The following is a 19,327-nucleotide window of genomic DNA, read 5'->3' as shown; positions in this document are numbered from 1 at the left end:
GAGCACCGAAGCAAATGCGTTAAAACAAAACACAGTTTAAATACACAAAAGTTGCACAATATGGATGAGCCCTAGGGGCCACCTAAACCATATACTAAAATAGTGGTATAAGAACCACCTAGCTGAAAGGAAGTAGGCCTAGGGCCTGGGGAATCGCTGGAGCTGTTCGAGACTAACAATGATGAAGTCGGGAAAGGCCCGAGGGACTCGGGTGCAGTGCAGAAAGTGCACGCATATACCAATGTTAAGTCAATGGTGCATAAAAGTTACAAAGTTAGTTATTAAGGAACCTTCCGAGTGACCTAGAGGAGTGAAACTTTAAACACAGACACTAGAGGTGTGTACCAGTGTAGGAACACCGGTGTTGCTGAGTTACCTCACCCACAGGAAGCGGGTGCACAGGTGCGAAGTAGTGTCGGGTTTCGTCACGCAGGTCGATGGTGCTTGGATCTGAAGATGCTGCAGGCGGCTCGATGTGAAGAGTTCCGGTGGATCCAAGGGTGGATCTGAAGTGGTGAAGACCTGAAAGCAGAGGGGACAATGTTCAAAGTCACTAGCCAGTGACTACCGAGGAACCAGGATTGAACCAGGCGATGTCGGGTGCAAACAGGTGATGAGGTGTAGCTTCTCTCTGTGGACACGAAGAGGTTGAGGACGTCCAGGAGTCGATCACGAGCTGTCCCACGAAGGCTCTAGCTGATGGCGGTGTCGGCAACTTGATCGGAGCAAACAGGCCTTGGCTAATGCAAGCCACGCAGGAAGTGAAAAAGGCATATCACTCGGACCAGCAAGGTCAGAGCGGGTGCTCCTTTTTACAGGAGCGAGGGCAAGTCTGGAGCAACCAGACCCGCAGTGTAGATTGTAGGTTTTGTCGCCAAGATGGCCGCTGACCACAAGGCAAGTGGCCGGGATGGCGCGTCGAGTGGCACGATGCAAAAGGGCCCCACGCAGATCGTGGAGATGCTGGGGGGCTGATCTTCGGTGCAAGGGCTGCTCGGTTGTAGGGCTTCTCAAACCCCAAAGCACAGCGTCGAGGGTGCCTCAGGTGCTGCGCAGTCAGCTTCTCGGGGCTCTTTCGAGATGTCCGGTCCCACGTCTCTCGGTGCCTCCACGGGTCCCTTCTTTGCAGGGACTGTGGATCGGGCGGTGAGAAGTCTGGGAGTCTGGGTCTCGTCAGGCTCTGGGCTCGGGCTCCGGCGGGAGGCGGCGGCAAAGCAGACATCGAGTTGCTGGATGGTGCCTGTGTTCACAGGGTGGCCACTCCTAGGCCACAAAGGAGATGCTCTTCAGTCTTCTGTGCAGCAGAATGTCGAAGTCCCGCATCTTCTTAGTTTTAAGTTGATTTCAGGATGATCTGAGGTGCTATGGCACTACTCCCACTCTTATTCCCAATCTGAGGGGTGGATCACCTGCTAGGTCCCTCCTCTGGGTGGGACCAGGAAGGGGGCGGTTACACCCCCTTTCCTTTGTCCAGCTCCTCACCAGGGCTGGAAAGCTCCAGGACCGGTTTGGACTGGCTTATGCACGAGGACACCTTGTGTGCCCCGGGCATGTCTGATTCTATTCAGCCCTGTCCTACCCAATACACAAAATCCTGTCTGGGGTGGTGATCGCACCTCCCAAGGCAGGAAACCCTTTGTCCAAGCCTCCCTCGCTGGAAGGACTCCCAGCAGCAGGAGGTCAGACTTGTGTCTGTGGTGGCAGCAACAATTTTGTGATGCTGAGGCTCTGGTTAACTTTAACCGGGGTTAAGGCTATGTACATGTCGTGTCCCTCTAGAAGGGTGGAATGCTATCCCCGTCGACAGAACTGTCGAGGGGATAGTACTCCAAATCGTATGACACCTTACTCAACATGTTTTGATAAAGCCAAACCAAAGTTAGCATATAACCGCGAGGATTATAATGCACTTAAGAGTATATGGTATGGCAATATCCCGGAACAGCTAAGGGAGTTGTTCCCGACAGCTGCAGACAGGCTCAGCTCATGCTAGAGCATCATCTCACATGAAACCACGCACTCTGCCTCCAGGATTGTTAAGGCCTGCCATAGGAGTGACTTATAGGTTAACATGTGTCCAGTTAGGGTTAGATAGAGGGATACTATACCTAAGCAAGAGGTGATTACACCAACTTACCCCAGCTGAGTGATCAGCCAGTTGTGTCAAAATATGGAGGCCAGGCCAGGGGTGGCACAATACGTGCTGCAGCCCCTGGTAGGCCTTGGTTACACCTGTGCCCTGGGTACCTATGGTACAATGTTACAGGGACCTATAAGGTCAACCAGTTCCAATTGTGTATGCACCTAAGGTACATGGTGTCCATTTTAAGGAGAGAGCAATTAGCCTGGGGCCCTGAATAGCAGGATTCCAGGCCAACTATGTCAAAAACCAGCTAAACACCAGGCAAAAGGTTTGGGGGTAACCATAGTCAGATATCCACCTTCCTACACCACCCAGTATGAAGAGATCGTACAAGCCGCTAGCACATGAATGGAGGCTAAGGCACCATCACTAGTTTCTTGTGTTGTGGGTCTACCACAGAGGCATTTTCCGGAATAGAAAGAAGGGTAAAGAGGAGGGATACTGCTGAAACATCCAGAGGACAGCAGAGTCTGGCACCACAGTAAGCTTCACAGGTGCCTCAGCATTAATGGGACAGAGAAGTGTAGCAACAAAGTATCTAAATGGGAAACCAAAAGGACCCCGGACTCCATAAAGCATTAGCCCAGAGTAGTTACTAAACATGATGGTTTTGCATTCAGCTCAGATCCATGCTATAGATCTGAACTGACAGGAATTCGGCCTAATGTCAATACCTCAAAAGCACCAGTCGAAGTGGACCACCAAAACAGCTAAAAGAGACCAAAGAAAGAGGAATAGCGGTGGTAAAGTCTTATAAACCGGGACACTGCGTGAGTAAAACAGAAAGGAGCTAGATATGATACTAAGGTAGGACATTTAAATGGCACCCTCAATAATTTTCATTCAGTGTCATAAAACACTGAAATCAATGTGCCCTGAAATGAGGGAATGCTGAGGCTAGGTCAACCAGAAGCTGAGAGAAACATTTAGGTGGAAAATAAACTAAGTGTGTGCTCTCAAAAAGAAAGTGGATGAAAACTGAGTGCAGTGTGTCTTTGCTGCAGCTTTTGTTGATAATCTGAGTCCAACGTGAGTTATAGAAATGGAGTGAGCACAGAAAACAAAGATCCTGTGATTCTCCAAATTAAATGAGGGAGGCTTCAAAAATGTGTTGTGCAATGTTGTTTCAGATCCCACTGTAACCTGTTCATAAGAAAGGATAATTGGTGCACATTCTGCAGCTGACAAGGGCTAACTTCACTCGCAGTACCAGGCAGGTGATCATTCGTCTCAGGAACATTTTTGTCCTGATGGTGTCCACAACAACAACTGATGACTTTGCGGATACAGTATGGTTTCAGGTTTGCTGAGGGTCATCCCTGCACACTGATTAATGTATATATTCCCTCTAACTTAACAGAGAGCACTATGCAAACACTCTCTATAGTCTTAGCAAAGCCATTCATAACAATGACACTAGTAGAAGGTGACTTTAATGCCCAAATTGACTCATAACTCAAAACAAGCAATATCCTTGTCCCTCCACAACAGGGCCAAATCTCTGGGACTTTGTGACACATGGCAGAAACAACATGAGGGTTTGAAGTAATTCATATAATAATTTCTACTACATTGCACCCACTCGCAAATAGACTATCTCTATGTTACAGCAAAAGGAATGGCAGTAAAGGGTAAGGGGTTTGTCTAACCAATCCCCAATGGTACTTACGCTTAGTCATCTAGCCAAATGCTCAAATGGCATTAGGTAGCTAAATGGTGATGATGTGTCCAAAACCCTTAGGGATAACATTATGGAATACTTTGAAATTAACGAACACTTTCTCCACCCGAATACGCTCTCTGAAGCTTTTAAGACTATCATAATGGGTTGGTCAATGTCATTGGTTAAGGCCAAGATAAAAGATACGGAAACAGCAATAACAGAAGTAGAAGAGCACGTCTCCGTTCTTGGCCGGCATATGGTGGCCCTACCTGAAGAGGACCCACTCAGAGAACTTAATGTAGCTAGGGCTGCAAAGAAACAAAAATTAGTGAACATGCACAGTGTGGTTCAGCTCACAGCACACCTTTTATGAAATGATGACAAGGCAAGGAAGCTACTTTATTGGCCTGCCAGTATGAAAGGGAAGCCTGATTTATAGTGTCTATTGACAATCAAAACTGAAAACAGATGTTATCGTCCATTAAGATCACACACACTTTTGCCGTTTGCTAAGCATAGCTACATTAAGACACACAAGCACTGCCCAGATTATTAGGGAACGCCCTATCAGATCTGACCTGCCAAGGTACAAATTATAACGAGAATATCTCAGGATTAAGGGTTCCGCATAACACAAGATGACTTTCAACAGACTATTTCTGAAATTCCGTCTGCATAGGCCCCTGACCCAAACATGCGCCTGGAAGAGTTTTATGTCCCAAAAATAACCCTCCTTAGTAATCCTCCCATTAAAAGCAGTTTTTGAGAAAGCACTTAATGTGCCGTCCTTGCCACGCTATTTGCACAGCTCAATAATATTGGTACTCTTGAAACCCAATAAGCCAACAAATTAATGCAAGTCTTATAACCAAATATCATTGATTAATTTAGAGGACAAAATTCTGGCAAGGTTTTGGCTAAAAGAGTAGTTAAAATTATATCTAAGCTAGTACATGAAGACCAAAATGGATTTATGTCAAACCGCAGCACCCAAAACTAATTGAGGCACTTCAAATCATACTAATACAAGTTGAGGAATTAAAAGAGGCAAGTGCAATGATTTAGTTGACAATAAAGAAAGTGTGAACATGGTCCACTGACACTTCATGTTACAGATCGTTCAAGGTATACATGATTATAGTAATTACTAAGTAGGTCAAGGTAATTTAAACCGTCACTTGGGTGCAGGTCCAAGAGAACGAGGACATGTCACCTCCATTCCCAATAGAAAGAGGCACTCGACATGGGTGTCCGGTGTCCCCTCTAGTAATAGAGCCTTTAGCAGAGTGGATGACGAGATGCTCAGATAACGGAATTCCGATGGAAAATAGCCAGGCCAGGAGGGCAGAATTTTGCTTTATGTGGGTCACTAAGTTTAGCAACCAGACTAATCTATCCCAAAGCGGAGTAAGATTTTGCAGATATACAGAGATGCCTCTGGCCTTAGGGTAAATTGGGGAAAGTCCACCAATGTCCACATTAAAGGAGATCTTCCAACCTGTCTGCCCAGCACTAATACAAGTCAGGCAGAGGAGCACTTTAAATATATCAATATGGAGATAACAAAAAATTAGAAAAGAAGTATGGTGTTGAACATAGCTCCCCTACTTAACCACACAAGATACAAGGTAGATTCATGGGCCTCTCTTCCGTTTTCAATAACGGGAAGAGAAGCGACGCTCAAAATTATCACGTTGCCCTGCTTTCTATAAACTATACAGAACTATCCAGGTACAATTTATGCTACCTTATTTACAGAGTTGCAATTCATTATGTGTAGATTCCTATGGGCAGGAACACTACCTACAATCTCATTTTCTAAATGCCAACAGACCCCCTTCAAGACAGGCCTCCAATTACTAGATGTTAGTCTAAACTACTGGGAATCACAATTAAACTGGATGAATTTTAGATTTTGTTTTTTAATACCAGGCTACATCTGTGGAGGAATTGGTCTACCAACATTGGGAACTGGTGATTTGTGGGATGTCGAGGAAATGGAGAACACTACTTTAGTGGATGGGCTCTGCTGCACACAAAAAACACTACAGCAACACTACAAAGCAAACAACCATTCTAGAACTTTCTTTTCATTGAGGGACAAAAGACTGGGATGTGTCCTTTCCCAAATCATTATTACTTACTATAGGAATTTGAGTCTTGACACATATGACGAGAAGGGATGATATGATGATGGGCTCACAATTGACACACACAAAGAGGACAACATCTTAGGGAGTTTTTGAATGCAGAGAATATGTTGCTCTGTATTCAAGATCACAGAACACGTTCACATGTTTTTGGAAATCACCAGAAGTTTTAGAAATAATTTGGACCCCATCATTAAAAAGAGTAAGTCAATATCTTTCCTTCCAATATGAACCAACTGCATTAGTAGGGGGAAGGGTTCAGCTCTCCAAAATTATTTTGAAAGATTTTTTTAAATGTTTAGCCTCACACTCAAGGAGTCTTTTAACCTAAAAACGAATCTGTTTCCTGATCTGGCTTAAAATAGCGACAAAACTAGATAATAAACACATGGAATGTTGGGAGAAAAGTTACAACTAAATGCGCTCCCTTTGAGAATATTTTAGTTGTTTTCTAACATGTTGATCGTTTAGGCAGGAAAGAAGTACCGGGTTGAAAAAAGCAACAATTTGGAGATTAGATCTACCTCAGAATATCACATTTTCATCAAAATTGAGTTCGGCAAATTATTTTTAAAGCCAGACCCTAAAGTAACAGGATATTCCTAAAAAATGTACAGTCAATACTAAACATAATTGGAACTTTAATCTGAAATCATAGTAGGATGCATCCCCTCTGAAAAAGGTATAATTGCTGAAGAAAAAATTACTCACCTTCGGTAATACCTTATCTGGTAAAGACTATCTAGAATTATCCCCAGGCAACTGAATCAGTCTGGACATTTTCAAGCAGTACCCCCTGCGCGCCGATAGATGGCATCATTTGGCTCCATGTCATGCGCCCGGAAATTACATATGCATTACCCATGTAGGCGCCACCTCAGTGTGCTGACGTCCATTCATTTTCACAACTTTCTATACCAGGAGAGCGGCGCAGCGATGAAAAATGACCACTGGTGTGAGCTGCTAGGGCCCTTTGAAATAGGATGCCCTCATTCGATAATCAGGTCGCAGGGATGGTCGGGAAGGAATTCCGCCTTCAACAGCCAATTGTCAAGGTAGGGGAAGACTGAAACCCCAGACCTCCACAGGTGTGCTGCAGCCACTGCCATCACCATGGTGAGGAGCACTGGTAAGGCCTAAGGGAAGCATGGCAAACTGAAAGTGCTCGTGACCCACCACAAACCTCAGGTAACGTTTGTCGGCGGGGACGAGGATGTGAAAATATGTGCCCTGCTTACCCAATACTACCACCTAGTATCTTGGGTCGAGGGCAAACAGAACTTGAGTGAGTATGAGCATTTTTAATTTCTCCTATTTGAGGAAGGATTGAGAAGGCACAGGTCTAGGATAGGATGAGGGCCTCCATCCTTCTTGAGCACCAGAAATCAGCGGGAATAGCAACCACAACCTACTTCGGATGCCGGCACCCTCTCCGTGGCTCCCTTGGCCAGACAGGCAACACTTCTTGGCGTAGAAAGAGAAATGGTCCTTTGTCAACTGGTTGTAAGTGACAGGCAAGCGAGGAGGAGCAGTAACAAAGGCGATAAAGTAGACCCTTTGTATAATATGTAGTGCCCAACATTCTGACGTTATTGAACTGCAGCAGGACAGGTGATGGCATTTCCTGCTCCCGCCAACCCCAGTGCTAGGCTTGCAGAAGAAAATATTCTCTTGTCAAAGGTATCCAACCTATTGGATTCACTATCTGGTGGTGTGGAGGGAAATGAGCCAGGGTGCTAAGTAGGAAAACTGGGGTTCCCTGGAAGTGGTGGCCTGGACCACCAAGCTCTCTGGAATAGGGTGCTGAGTGAGAAAACTGCAGTTCCCTGGAGTGGGGCACTGTGCAATTGTCCTGTGCACAGGAGCCCCTGTACAGGGCTGAGACCGGGACCCAGTGGAGGATGTTGGTGAGGGCTTCTGTGAGCCTTCATGTGGGGAATCGAACAGACTCACGGACAATGGGGTCTTGGGTAACAATGGTTTTATTACTTTATACAATCCCCTCTTCTGAACAGGCACTCGGTAGTAGGGGAGGGGGTTTTCACTGTCCTCCGTCCGGTGCTTAGCCGCTCCGAGCCGCCGTGGTTCCCGATGTCTTCTGGGAGTCGTAGGCCGCTCTTCCGTCGTCTCGACTCTCGCCCGGAACACAGCAGCAGAAATAAAAAAAACAATATTAGCCTGGGGCTTTGTAGGCGGTTTAGGGTAAGGGAGTGAGGAGACACGTGTGTACTCTATACGTTCACAGGACAAGTGCCGATGTAGTGAAGGAGGGGGAAAGTGCACAGAATTTCGAGTGATTCCTTTATGATGATTTGCCCCATCTACGTCCCGCCCAACCTGTGAACCGTGACCGTACCTGCTCTAGCCACACTTCGTGGGAAGTGTGGCTGGGCGGTGCTCCTTCCCGTTGGCCTCCTGGCTTGTCGCTGCAGTCTCGGCTTCTTCTCCGTTCTCCTCCGCTGGTATGGGCTCCACTGTCTTCTCCTTCAGCCTCCTCCGCTCTCCGCTGCTCCTCTCTCGCCTCCTCCGCTCTCCGCTGTTCTTCGCTCGCCTCTTCCGCTCTCCGCTGTTCTTCGCTCGCCTCCTCCGCTCTCCGCTGTTCCTCTCTCGCCTCCTCCGCTCTCCGCTGTTCCTCGCTCGTCTCCTCCTTCCTCCGCTCTTCCTCCGTACTCCACTCCGCTCCGTCCTCTTGCCGCCACTCTCCTTCTCTACCTCCGGGTGAATAACATTCCTGTGTGAGATCTGGGCTGTGTTTTACCAGTGGTAGGTGGGCGGGTTCAGGGTCCAGCTCCGCCCAGTTAAAGAAACACTGGTCCCCGGTAGTCTGCGCCGGGTTGTACTGTTCGAAAAGAGGGGACATAGGAACAGGTAAGCCTGGAGAGCCCGAGTCCAGGTCCCCCTCATTACACCCCTCCACCCTATGATTCTCCCGATCGGGGAGAGGATAACGGGGTAGATAGTCAGTGTTGGCATTGTCTTTCCCCTTTCGGTGTCTGACTTGACCCCTAAAGGGCTGTAGGGCCAGGAACCATCTCATGACCCTTGGGTTGTTTGAGATGTTGCGGCTCATCCACAGGAGCGGCGCGTGGTCCGTATACAGGATAATGAAGTGTCCCTCCAGTTAATAGCACAGTTTGTCTATAGCCCATCTGATGGCGAGGCATTCTTTTTTGATTGTTGGGTACTTCACCTCTCTTGGGAACAACTTGCGACTGATGTGGAGAATGGGTTGTTCTCCACCAGCCGCTGTTTCTTGGGACAGTACGGCTCCTATGCCGAAATCGGAGGCGTCTGTGTGCAGGATAAAGGGTTTTGTGAAGTCGGGTGAGGTAAGGACTGGGCTGGTTGTGATAGCTCTTTTTAGTGTCTGGAAGGCGTTCCACATTGCAGTGGTCGGTCTTTGGAAGTCGGGATTCTTGGGCTGTTTTTTTAATGCGTCAGTCAACGGGCTGCTACGTCTGAAAAAAAGGGGATGAATCTCCGGTAGTAGCCTACTAGCCCTAAGAAGGCTCTCATTTCTTTCTGATTTTTGGGGAAAGGAGTGTCGGCTATAGCTCTAACCTTTTCGAGCTGGGGTTCTATGACTCAATGTCCTAGGACATATCCTAAGTACTTGACTTTCTGGAACCCGATCCGTGACTTTTTAGAGTTGATGTGGAGTCCGGCGGTGCGAAGTTGTTGTAGGATGATCTGCAGGTGTTTTAGATGCTCGTCCCACGATGGGCTAAATATGATGATATCGTCTAGATACGCCGAACTATATCCTTGATGTTCTCTTAGTACTTCGTTCATTAGCCTCTGGAAGGTGGCAGGGGCACCGTGTAAGCCGAAGGGGAGTACGTTAAACTTGTAGAGTCCATCTGGCGTGGCGAAGGCTGTTTTCTTTCGATCTGCTTCTCTCAATGGGACCTACCAGTAGCCTTTTGTCAGGTCGAGGGTACTGATGTACTTCGAGTCCCCTAGTTTCTCTATTAGTTCGTCTATTCTGGGTATGGGGTATGCGTCAAAAGATGATACTGCATTTAATGCTCTAAAGTCCATGCAGAATCGGCTGCTTCCGTCCGGTTTGGGCACCATCACTATGGGCGAAGACCATTCGCTTCTAGAGGGTCGGATCACTCCTAGCTTTAACATTTCCTTCACTTCCTTGCTTATGGCTTCACTCTTGGCAGCTGGGATTCGGTAGGGTTGTTGCTTCACTGAGACACCCGCAGGGGTCTCTATCCGGTGTTCCGTCAATCTAGTCGTCCCTGGAAGGTTGGAAAATATATGCTCAAAGGGTCGTAATATTTTCTGTAGCCCCTCTTGTTCACTCTGGTATAAATCGTCGTTGATTACCAATTCTCTCAACGTTGTTCCCGGGACGTTTTCTGTGGTGGTTGCGAGGTTGGACGGTATGGGTGGGTTCCCTAACCACTTCTTCAGAAGGTTTATGTGGAAAATCTGTGTTTTCTTTCCGCTCAGTTGTAGCCGGTAGGTCGTCTTTCCTATCGTCTCTATGACTCTGAATGGTCCTTGACACTCGTTCTGGAATTTTTTTGTGGGGGAGGGCAGTAACACTAGTGTCCAGTCGTCAATGACGAGATGTCGCCATTTCTTCCCCTTGTCGTAGTGTGTCTGTTGCTTCTTTTGACTGGTTTCCAATTGGGTAAAGGCTAATTCGCGTATCTTTCCTAGTTTGTTCTTTAGGTTTTGGCTGTATTCCAACAGGGTTCTTGTTTCTCCGGATGTCTCGTCTTCCCATACTTCTTTGGTCATCTCTAGCATGCTCCGGGGCTGTCGTCCGTAAAGCATCTCAAAGGATGAGCAGCCCAAACTACTCTGTTTTTGGCCTCGGATTACATACAAGGCCAAAGGTAGCAATAAGTCCCAGTCGCTTCCGTTCACCGTGAGCATTTTCTTCAGGACGGACTTCAGGGTCCCATTATAACGCTCCACCAGTCCGTACGTCTGGGGATGATATACAGACGTCCGGATCTGGTGGAGGTTTAAAAGTTGACATACATCCTTCATGACTCTTGACATAAACGGCGTCCCCTGATCCGTAAGGACTTCTTTGGGAAATCCCACCCTCGAGAACAACTCCAGGAACTTTTCAGCAATGTTCTTCGAGGTAGGGGCTTTCAGAGGAAATGCTTCCGGGAAGCGAGTGGCATAGTCCACAATTACTAGGGCATATTGATGCCCTCTCCGCGTTTTTGGAAGTGGACCTATGAGATCAATGCCGACTCTCTCGAAAGGCGTTCCGATTATAGGGAGTGGTTGTAGGGGTACAGCCGGGGGTCGGTGAGTATTTTTGCGTTGACAAACATCGCACGTCTGGCAATGGGTCTTGATACACTCCCGGCCAATAGAAACTTCGCAGCACATTCTGGGTGGTCTTCTCGCTTCCTGTGTGGCCCGCCAACAAGTGAGTGTGGGCGTAAAACATGATCTGTTCCCTGAAACAGGTCGGGACCAATAGCTGTAGCGGGTCATCTAGTTTCGCCTGTCTACAGAGGAGGTCATCTTTTATCAGATAGCGTGGATGGGGATTGTCCTGGTCAGCATGGGCTTGTTCCCAGGCGTTGAACAGGTTAGAGCCAGGGGTCAGGGGATGGCAGGGATAGAAGCGGCATCGGGAGATCTACCCTTCAGTACTTGTCCCTCAAATAAGTCCAAGAAATGGGGGTTGTTGGTCCCTAATATGAGCTTCTCGGGAAGGGTATCCATCACACCTACCTTCACTACCAGTTTCCTCCTACCCTCCAGGTCTATGGGAACATATGCCACTGGGTAGCTCTTAACGTCGCCGTGCACACATTTAATATACACTAGGGCATCTGGCATTACCTGGGGGGGGTCTCACATATAATTCCTGTATCACAGACTGTTTACATCCCGAATCCAACAGGGCCCTAACCATAGCTCCATTGACTTTGACACTCACGTGATATGCTCCTCCGAGCTCCGCGGTATACATGACAGCTTTCGGTATGTTCCCGACCTCCATGGGTTCTTCCTGGTTACATTTTTGTGGGCACAGGCGAGCAATATGCCCCCAGGCCCCGCAGTCGAAGCATTGTGGAACCCGAAACTGGGGAACCTCCGTAGCAAAGCGGGGAACGGGGAGTCCCGGGGGGCCTGAGGCCGGCGGTCTGGCCTGAGAGGTGGTCTACTCGGTTTTTCAGGTTCACCTGTATGCAACCGTCGCTGGGCCCGAACAAACGTGGCTGCCATCTCCATGGCTTGTTTGGTTGACAGGTTGGAATGCTGCCTCAGCCACCGCTGTGTCCCATAGGGAAGTGCCTCGAGGAACTGCTCAAGGTAAATCTTATCCATGATTTCCTCTTTTGTGCTGGTCAAAGGGGTGAGCCATTTATCGGCAGCAGCTTTCAGCCGAAAGAACAAGGTTTTCGGATTGTCCCCTGTAAGGCCTCTCTCTTTGCGAAAGCGTACCCGGCAGGCTTCCGCATCCAATCCTAGGTGGTCTAATATGATCACTTTAATCTGTCCATATGGTGTCTGCCCGTTGCTATTGGCCACCTGGTAGGCCGCCTGCACTTCTCCGGTCAACAGGGGTGCGAGGAAAAACGGCCACTCCTCTAATGGCCACCCACATGCCAGTGCCTCCCTTTCGAAGTTAATCAGGAATGCGTCAGGATCCTCGCCTGCAATATACTTTTGCAGGGATATACCTGCAGGCGTGTGAAGTGGTCGGGTGTCTCTGACTGGGTTACTGGCTGGGTCGGCTGTCTGTTGTAACCCCTCGAGTTGTGCCACCACCGTATTCCTGAAGGTTTCTCTGTCTTGTTGGGCAGGCGTGAGCTGCTGCTCTACTGCCCATCCCAATTGTTCCTGGCCCTTGACCAGAGCCTGTAGCATTTCCTCCATCTTTGTGTCCTGGATGGCTACTTCGCTGCCCGCATTCTCCACCACTTGTGAGCCTTCGTGTGGGGAATCGAACAGACTCACGGACAACGGGGTCTTGGGTAACGATGGTTTTATTACTTTATACAATCGCCTCTTCTGAACAGGCACTCGGTAGTAGGGGAGGGGGTTTTTAGTGTCTTCCGTCCGGTGCTTAGCCGCTCCAAGCCGCCGTGGTTCCCGATGTCTTCTGGGAGTCGTAGGCCGCTCTTCCGCCGTCTCGACTCTCGCCCGGAACAAAGCAGCAGAAATAAAGAAACCAATATTAGCCTGGGGCTTTGTAGGCGGTTTAGGGTAAGGGAGTGAGGAGACACGTGTGTACTCTATACGTTAACAGGACAAGTGCCAATGTAGTGAAGGAGGGGGAAAGTGCACAGAATGTCGAGTGATTCATTTATGGTGGTTTGTCCCGCCCAACCCGTGAACCGTGACCGTACCTGCTCTAGCCACACTTCGTGGGAAGTGTAGCTGGGCAGTGCTCCTTCCCGTTGGCCTCCTGGCTTGTCGCTGCAGTCTCGGCTCCTTCTCCGCTCTCCTCCGCTGGTATGGGCTCCACTGTCTTCTCCTTCAGCCTCCTCCGCTCTCCGCTGCTCCTCTCTCGCCTCCTCCGCTCTCCGCTGTTCTTCGCTCGCCTCCTCCGCTCTCCGCTGTTCCTCTCTCGCCTCCTCCGCTCTCCGCTGTTCCTCGCTCGCCTCCTCCGTCCTACGCTCTTCTTCCTCCGTACTCCACTCCGCTCCGTCCTCTCGCCGCCACTCTCCTTCTCTACCTCCGGGTGAATAACACACCTGTGTGAGATCTGGGCTGCGTTTTACCAGTGGTAGGTGGGCGGGTTCAGGGTCCAGCTCCGCCCAGTTAAAGAAACAATGGTCCCGGTAGTCTGCGCGGGGTTGTACATGTTGTCCGTCATCTTCCAAGAGTTGGTGTGCTGTTCGAAAAGAGGGGACATAGGAACAGGTAAGCCTGGAGGGCCCGAGTCCGGGTTCCCCTCGTTACAGCTTCATTAAAGGGGAGCAAGGGTTTGAAGAGGGCAGTTGCCAGTTGAAGGACCTTCATCAGGAATTTAGTCTTGACTGCCCCTGAGGGCAGCTGAAGGTCCAAGACCTTAGCTGCCTTACGCAAAGCACAGAGAAAAAGCCCCCCACCTCTGTAGCCACAGCAGGAGGGGAGAACAAGCCAGTGTCCGGTGAAGTGTCTAACCCACTGGCATCCGCCAGATCCTCATACTATGTGTCTTTGGTATCATCCAATGGGTGGCGATATTCATTAGTGTTGCAATACCCCTCCCATTCCTGCGTACCAGGACTGTCATAGACAAAAGGCCCTGGCTCCGAACCCGAAGGCATGGCCACGAAGGGCACTGAAACCACCATCATGTGACGCTGGTCCTGCACAGTGTCTAAGTCAAGAACGAAGATGATTGGGATTGTGTTGGGGATGGTGTTGTTGTTGGGCGTCGAAGGCTTTGGGGGTGTAAGCATGGGAGTGGGCGCTGGAAAAGTTCTCAGTCTCACTAGTGGCACTGCTCCAGATGCAGTAGCGAATACATGGGGCCCACAACACTCCAGAGAGGCCAGGCCAACCATAAATGAGGTGCATGGCTTTAGAGAACTTACATAGTTGAGATGAGGTTCACTCTGGCAAAATCAGGGAAATGCGGAGCTGACCTTGTAAGAGGCTCTACAGAGGCACGGGGCCTGCAGTGCTGACGCTCCCTCGTCATGGCCAAATATTTGGGCGAATACGAAGAACAACTTCTTTTTATGCTACTTACCCAACAACGACTTCGACCAGGATGACTAACTTCAGGTGTGGCTCCACAAGCGTTCAAGGGACCATCCAAGCAACTGGGATCTTCATCGTCGTGGGGTCGTCAGACAGCGGGTGGTGAGAAGCTCATTGTCTTCGGGTGCATGGGGCGGCATTCCATGCAGGCCTTCGAGTCATTGCCTTTCTCGAGGCACTACAGGGGAGGGGGGTCACTGACATCTGTCTGTGTCAGAATCCACATGATTTGAAACCAGCTAGTTTCTTGGAATCATCCCCATCACACAACTAGAAAGGATTTTTTTCTCAAAATTTGTTGACAAAATGTAAAAAAAAGCCAGCTAAAAAGTGGCGGGGGGGGCTAGCTCTTCCCGATCTGCACTTCCTGGCGTGCAAAGGAAAAAGCAGACCCCATCGCTTGCTGGTGGTTCCTTTTAATAGGTACCCCATATGTCATTTTCGGCGCAGACGGCACTGACGTGTAGCAAAACAACACCCCCTACCAGGGCACAGGGGTACTGCTCAAAAATGTTCAGATCCAGTTTGATGCCGGACGATAATTCTAAGATAAGGAATCTACGGTTAGAAGTGTATCAGATGTGAACATTTAATCAATTTTACTAAATTAAATACAGAATGGAGTTACAATGGAATTCGAACTTGGTATATATGAAGAGACAACTCTGTTAATTGCCTCTAATTTTGGCTTTGCAGCTGATAGGCTGCTAGTGTTGAACAGATATTGAATATTCTTGAATTTAGACAAACAGCAGGCATCAAAAAACTAATATTAACACAGGCCTTAGGACACTGACCAGAAAGAATTATTCCACATTATATATTTTATATTTGATTTTGCCTGTTCCACTGTGACCACTCCCAGTGTTTCAGTAAGACTGGTTACACCTTGCACCTGTGTTTCAGCCATTGCTCTATGTTACGTGCCAAATGTAGGCTTGCAAAGATAAATGAACAACAATATTTAAAAAAATATTCTTTAGTAGTACAGATTCCTCTGTAGGAGAGGATACTCCATTACAACGGGCTGAAAATAGTCAGCAGTGGTGCAACACTCCCTAAGGGTGCAAAGGAAACTAGTACATGAGGTGGTGAAATATGCAGGGTTGTTACAGATTTCGGCACTCAGTGCCACATAAGTGCATAGTTCAAAAACAATGAATGTGATGAATAATTCACACAAAATTGTGCTAATGTAGCATTGCCAGCATTTGAACGTATGAACGCAAACCATGTAACATTTTGTCTGAGACAACATAAACTTACTTTCTTTAATCTTAAATGCTTCCAGTTGTTGTTCAAGAGTGGTATGGTCAAAATGGAAAGCTTCTAGTACAGTCACCAACAAGCTGTCAGAAAAATAAAAGCTTGCTTATAAAAGACAATACATGAACGAGAGGCATTACTTAAGCACAAAATAGCCATTATTCCAAAATATAATTTTAGGTCTGTGCCCAGGAGGTACTGCATACCTGCTCTATAAGGAGGACATGCAAAGGCTATGGAAATGTCAGGAGGGCATCCAGAGGGAAAGCAGACAGTTTTAGTTTTACTAAGCATATGATACGGAAAAGGATCATGAGAGAGTGTAAGAGAACAAGAGCATGGGAAAGTTTGTGTGCTCATAATTACATTATGTTTTAGGTTTTAATATATTTCTTTCAACAAATAGCTGCAATTTAATGAAATTAAGAAGGTAAGGTCCTTAGCTTTGACACCTGCACTGCTCATGATCTCATGCTGGACCTCAGAAAATATGTAATTGATGCCTTCTGTCAAGATGCCCTGAAATGGAGTTTGAAGAAGAATCTTCCTGGAAGCGGCCAGTAAGAAGACCCACGCTGGAGGGTGGAGAAAGGAAGGTTGGGGCTAAGTGTCCAGTAAAGTTCCCTTTGAAAAGAAGGAGCTTCACTGAAAGGGTGGGATTGTAAAGCTTATCCACAGCCGTGATGACATTCACCTGTTTGCTTCAATTTATGGAGGTTTTCACAGTGCAAGGATAATTGATTGAAGCTCAACAATTTGACCATAGGACATTCAAAGTAAGTATAAGGAGAGAAGGAGAGACAAACAAACAGAGCAAGAGAGATTTAGGGAGATAGAGAAAGAATAAAAGCACTATATATTCTGGATAGTTTTGCCTTCTCTCTGCTATTCACAAATTATATTTTCTAAGCAAGTCCAATTTATGTGTACTAAAACAACTAGGGTTAAAGCAAGGGAATCATTCATTCAATAAAGTGTCCCACTCAAAAGGATAGTTAAAGCTGCTGGCTCAATGTTAAGTCTTTATATACATGCTCAATTAATGATTCAAATAAAATGTCGTACCTGACACCTAATTTCTGGTTGATTTGTCCTGTTTGCAGAACATGGATAAAATGTTTTAAGTGGTACATGTACGCTGACCATGACAGATGTTTACACACCGCTCCCACGATTTCCACTGAGGCACTGATCATATTTTCATACTGGAAAAGAGTAACAGCTTAATTTGCACGTGGAACAGTTTCAATTTATGGCACACATAATAGAATGGAAATCAATCAGATGTATCATCAAATGTAATTGTGGAGCTTCATGAATACTGGCCTAACTTGTGCATTAAGATTAAACAGACTAGCTGTGTACCTTTCCCCTCTGCACTGAGACGATCTCTCAGGTTTACCTAATATGGCCACCAGTCTTCACCTGCAGCCTATGTTTAGTATGTATGATGGATTCACAAGGTGCATGATTCTGATAGACCAAAACAAGCTCCTTTGCCTGTTTCCTTTATGGTCCGATAAGCAGTGTGTGAGCATGGGAAATTCTTCACTTGTAGTTCAAGGTGTTTACCTTGGGTGACTTACTGTGCCTAGAAAAACATTCTTAATAGAAGTCTTTCAGGAACTTTTCATTTGTCTAAGCATTTTCTATATTCTCCTTCCAAGTCTATTTGGAGATTCAACCAATTTGTATGGTAACTCAGTTTGTGAATTTATGCAGGATCCGCAATCCTGTTTGTTGAAAAGGTGAAAAGAGCAGAGCAAAATGCAATTAGGATTACTGGATGACACGATTAAGTCATACCCAGCCTAGAAGAGTTCTCTTCATCCTCCCCTTCATCATCTTTGAAGCCTTTCATCCATCCATGTATACATATTTTCAAACTTCTATGCATCCGTCCTTCCTTTACCATTATATCCACCCACCCTTTCATCACTAGTCTTCATCCATCCTTCCACTCATACTTCCTAGCATTCTTTCTTCATTCATCCATCCTTTTACCCACTCATACATTCCTTTGTATCCATTATATTACACTCGTTATATCAGTCCACCCACTCATCCTTTAACCCTTCAATCCAGGTTTCCTTCCAATCACTCAACCTTTCATGCAACCTTGAATTGTGACTTTTGCCTCCCTCATCATTAAAATGAGCCCCGACAGTTGTGCTTGTGGTGGGATCAAAGGAGGTGGTGTGTGTGCACAAGTGTTTTTCACACTTTACTGATATCAAAGCTTGAAATCTTCGATGACAGCACTTGAAAGTTACAGGGAAGAGTGCACATAGATGAGCAGAGCAGAACGAAATGGAGATGAGACAATTGTGGATTACTGGATGACTATGATACCTTATCCTTCCAGCACATGTGGATTATTAGCATGGCAATTTTATTCCATACTTAAGGCAAATGTGGATTATTGTCCGAGAACGGAAGTCATACTACTTACTGTCCATGTCCGGTGTGAATGAGAATACGGGAATGAAGATGGTGCTTTAAATACTTGGTTCATGTGGGTTACTGGCATGGAGGTGACACTACATGCTGGCGACAAATGTGAACTACAAGATGGGTGATGGTAATTTTCCTGCTCAGGGATATTGTGGGTACTGGAATTGTGATGGTGCTCTACAAGGTGGAGGGTACGTCCATTCCAGGAAATGCTGAGGAATACTCCGATGACTGTAACTTGCACACAGAGCTAGGTAAAGAGTTTAACGTATATTTACATATGTTAATTGATTGTTTTTTCTCCATGCTTTAAAAAAGCATAACATTTTGCTGGAGTCAAAGAAAGAGGATGGCATCCATTTATATGTATTAACTGGCTGTTTTTGCATACATTAAAAAAAATATTAATCTTTTATGAAATGTGCTAAATAATAGAATTTGCAAAGTGCTGATTTCATTCTTGTAACATTAAGGAGTTTATATCGTATGGCTTACTTTCGTAAGCTGAAACAATAAATAACATTTACAAATTTAAAACATGAACTACAATGCTGCTTTATAGTCTGGAGGCTGTGTGGATTACAGTCATGACGAAGTAAACTTTACATTTATTTATTAATTTCTTTACTTGGGCAACACACTTTCCACAGAGATTTCTTGTACTAAAAAAAAAAATCACAAACACATCGGAAAAGAGAATAATTAACAAAACAAATAGGTTTTTAAAGTCTTTTTCAACTGGACAAAATATAAAAAGACGACCGATCTTTATAGGATGGTTTTTAACTTCTGGCCCTCTAAAGGCCCAAAATTCAAAAGGCACCCAATTCTAAAAGCTCTGCCTTTGCTGGAAGCCCATTTGAACATGTGACTCAGAATCAGAAGCGCTCCCGAATACAGTGGCCGTGGAGGTCCATAAGAGATCAAACGATTCAGAAACCTGGGACTGCTCCTTTAGAC

The 19,327-nt window shown here is 46.6% G+C and overlaps 1 protein-coding gene across 1 annotated transcript in view; it reads right to left on the bottom strand.

Moving 5' to 3' along the window:
- Positions 1-19,327, bottom strand: part of UTP20 (UTP20 small subunit processome component) — a 1,022,377-nt gene that overhangs the window by 385,097 nt on the left and 617,953 nt on the right. The window contains exons 39-40 of the mRNA XM_086919130.1: positions 16,979-17,118; positions 15,914-15,996 (exon numbers count right to left, since the gene is read on the bottom strand). Of these exons, the coding sequence (XP_086775256.1) occupies positions 15,914-15,996; positions 16,979-17,118 (223 nt within the window). The remainder of the gene's footprint in view (positions 1-15,913; positions 15,997-16,978; positions 17,119-19,327) is intronic.

This window comes from Lissotriton vulgaris, chromosome 1_1, assembly GCF_964263255.1.
Source record: "Lissotriton vulgaris chromosome 1_1, aLisVul1.2, whole genome shotgun sequence".
Classification (NCBI taxonomy): domain Eukaryota; kingdom Metazoa; phylum Chordata; class Amphibia; order Caudata; family Salamandridae; genus Lissotriton; species Lissotriton vulgaris.
Note: the sequence above shows the minus strand (reverse complement) of the source record. Positions and strands in the feature narration are given on the sequence as shown.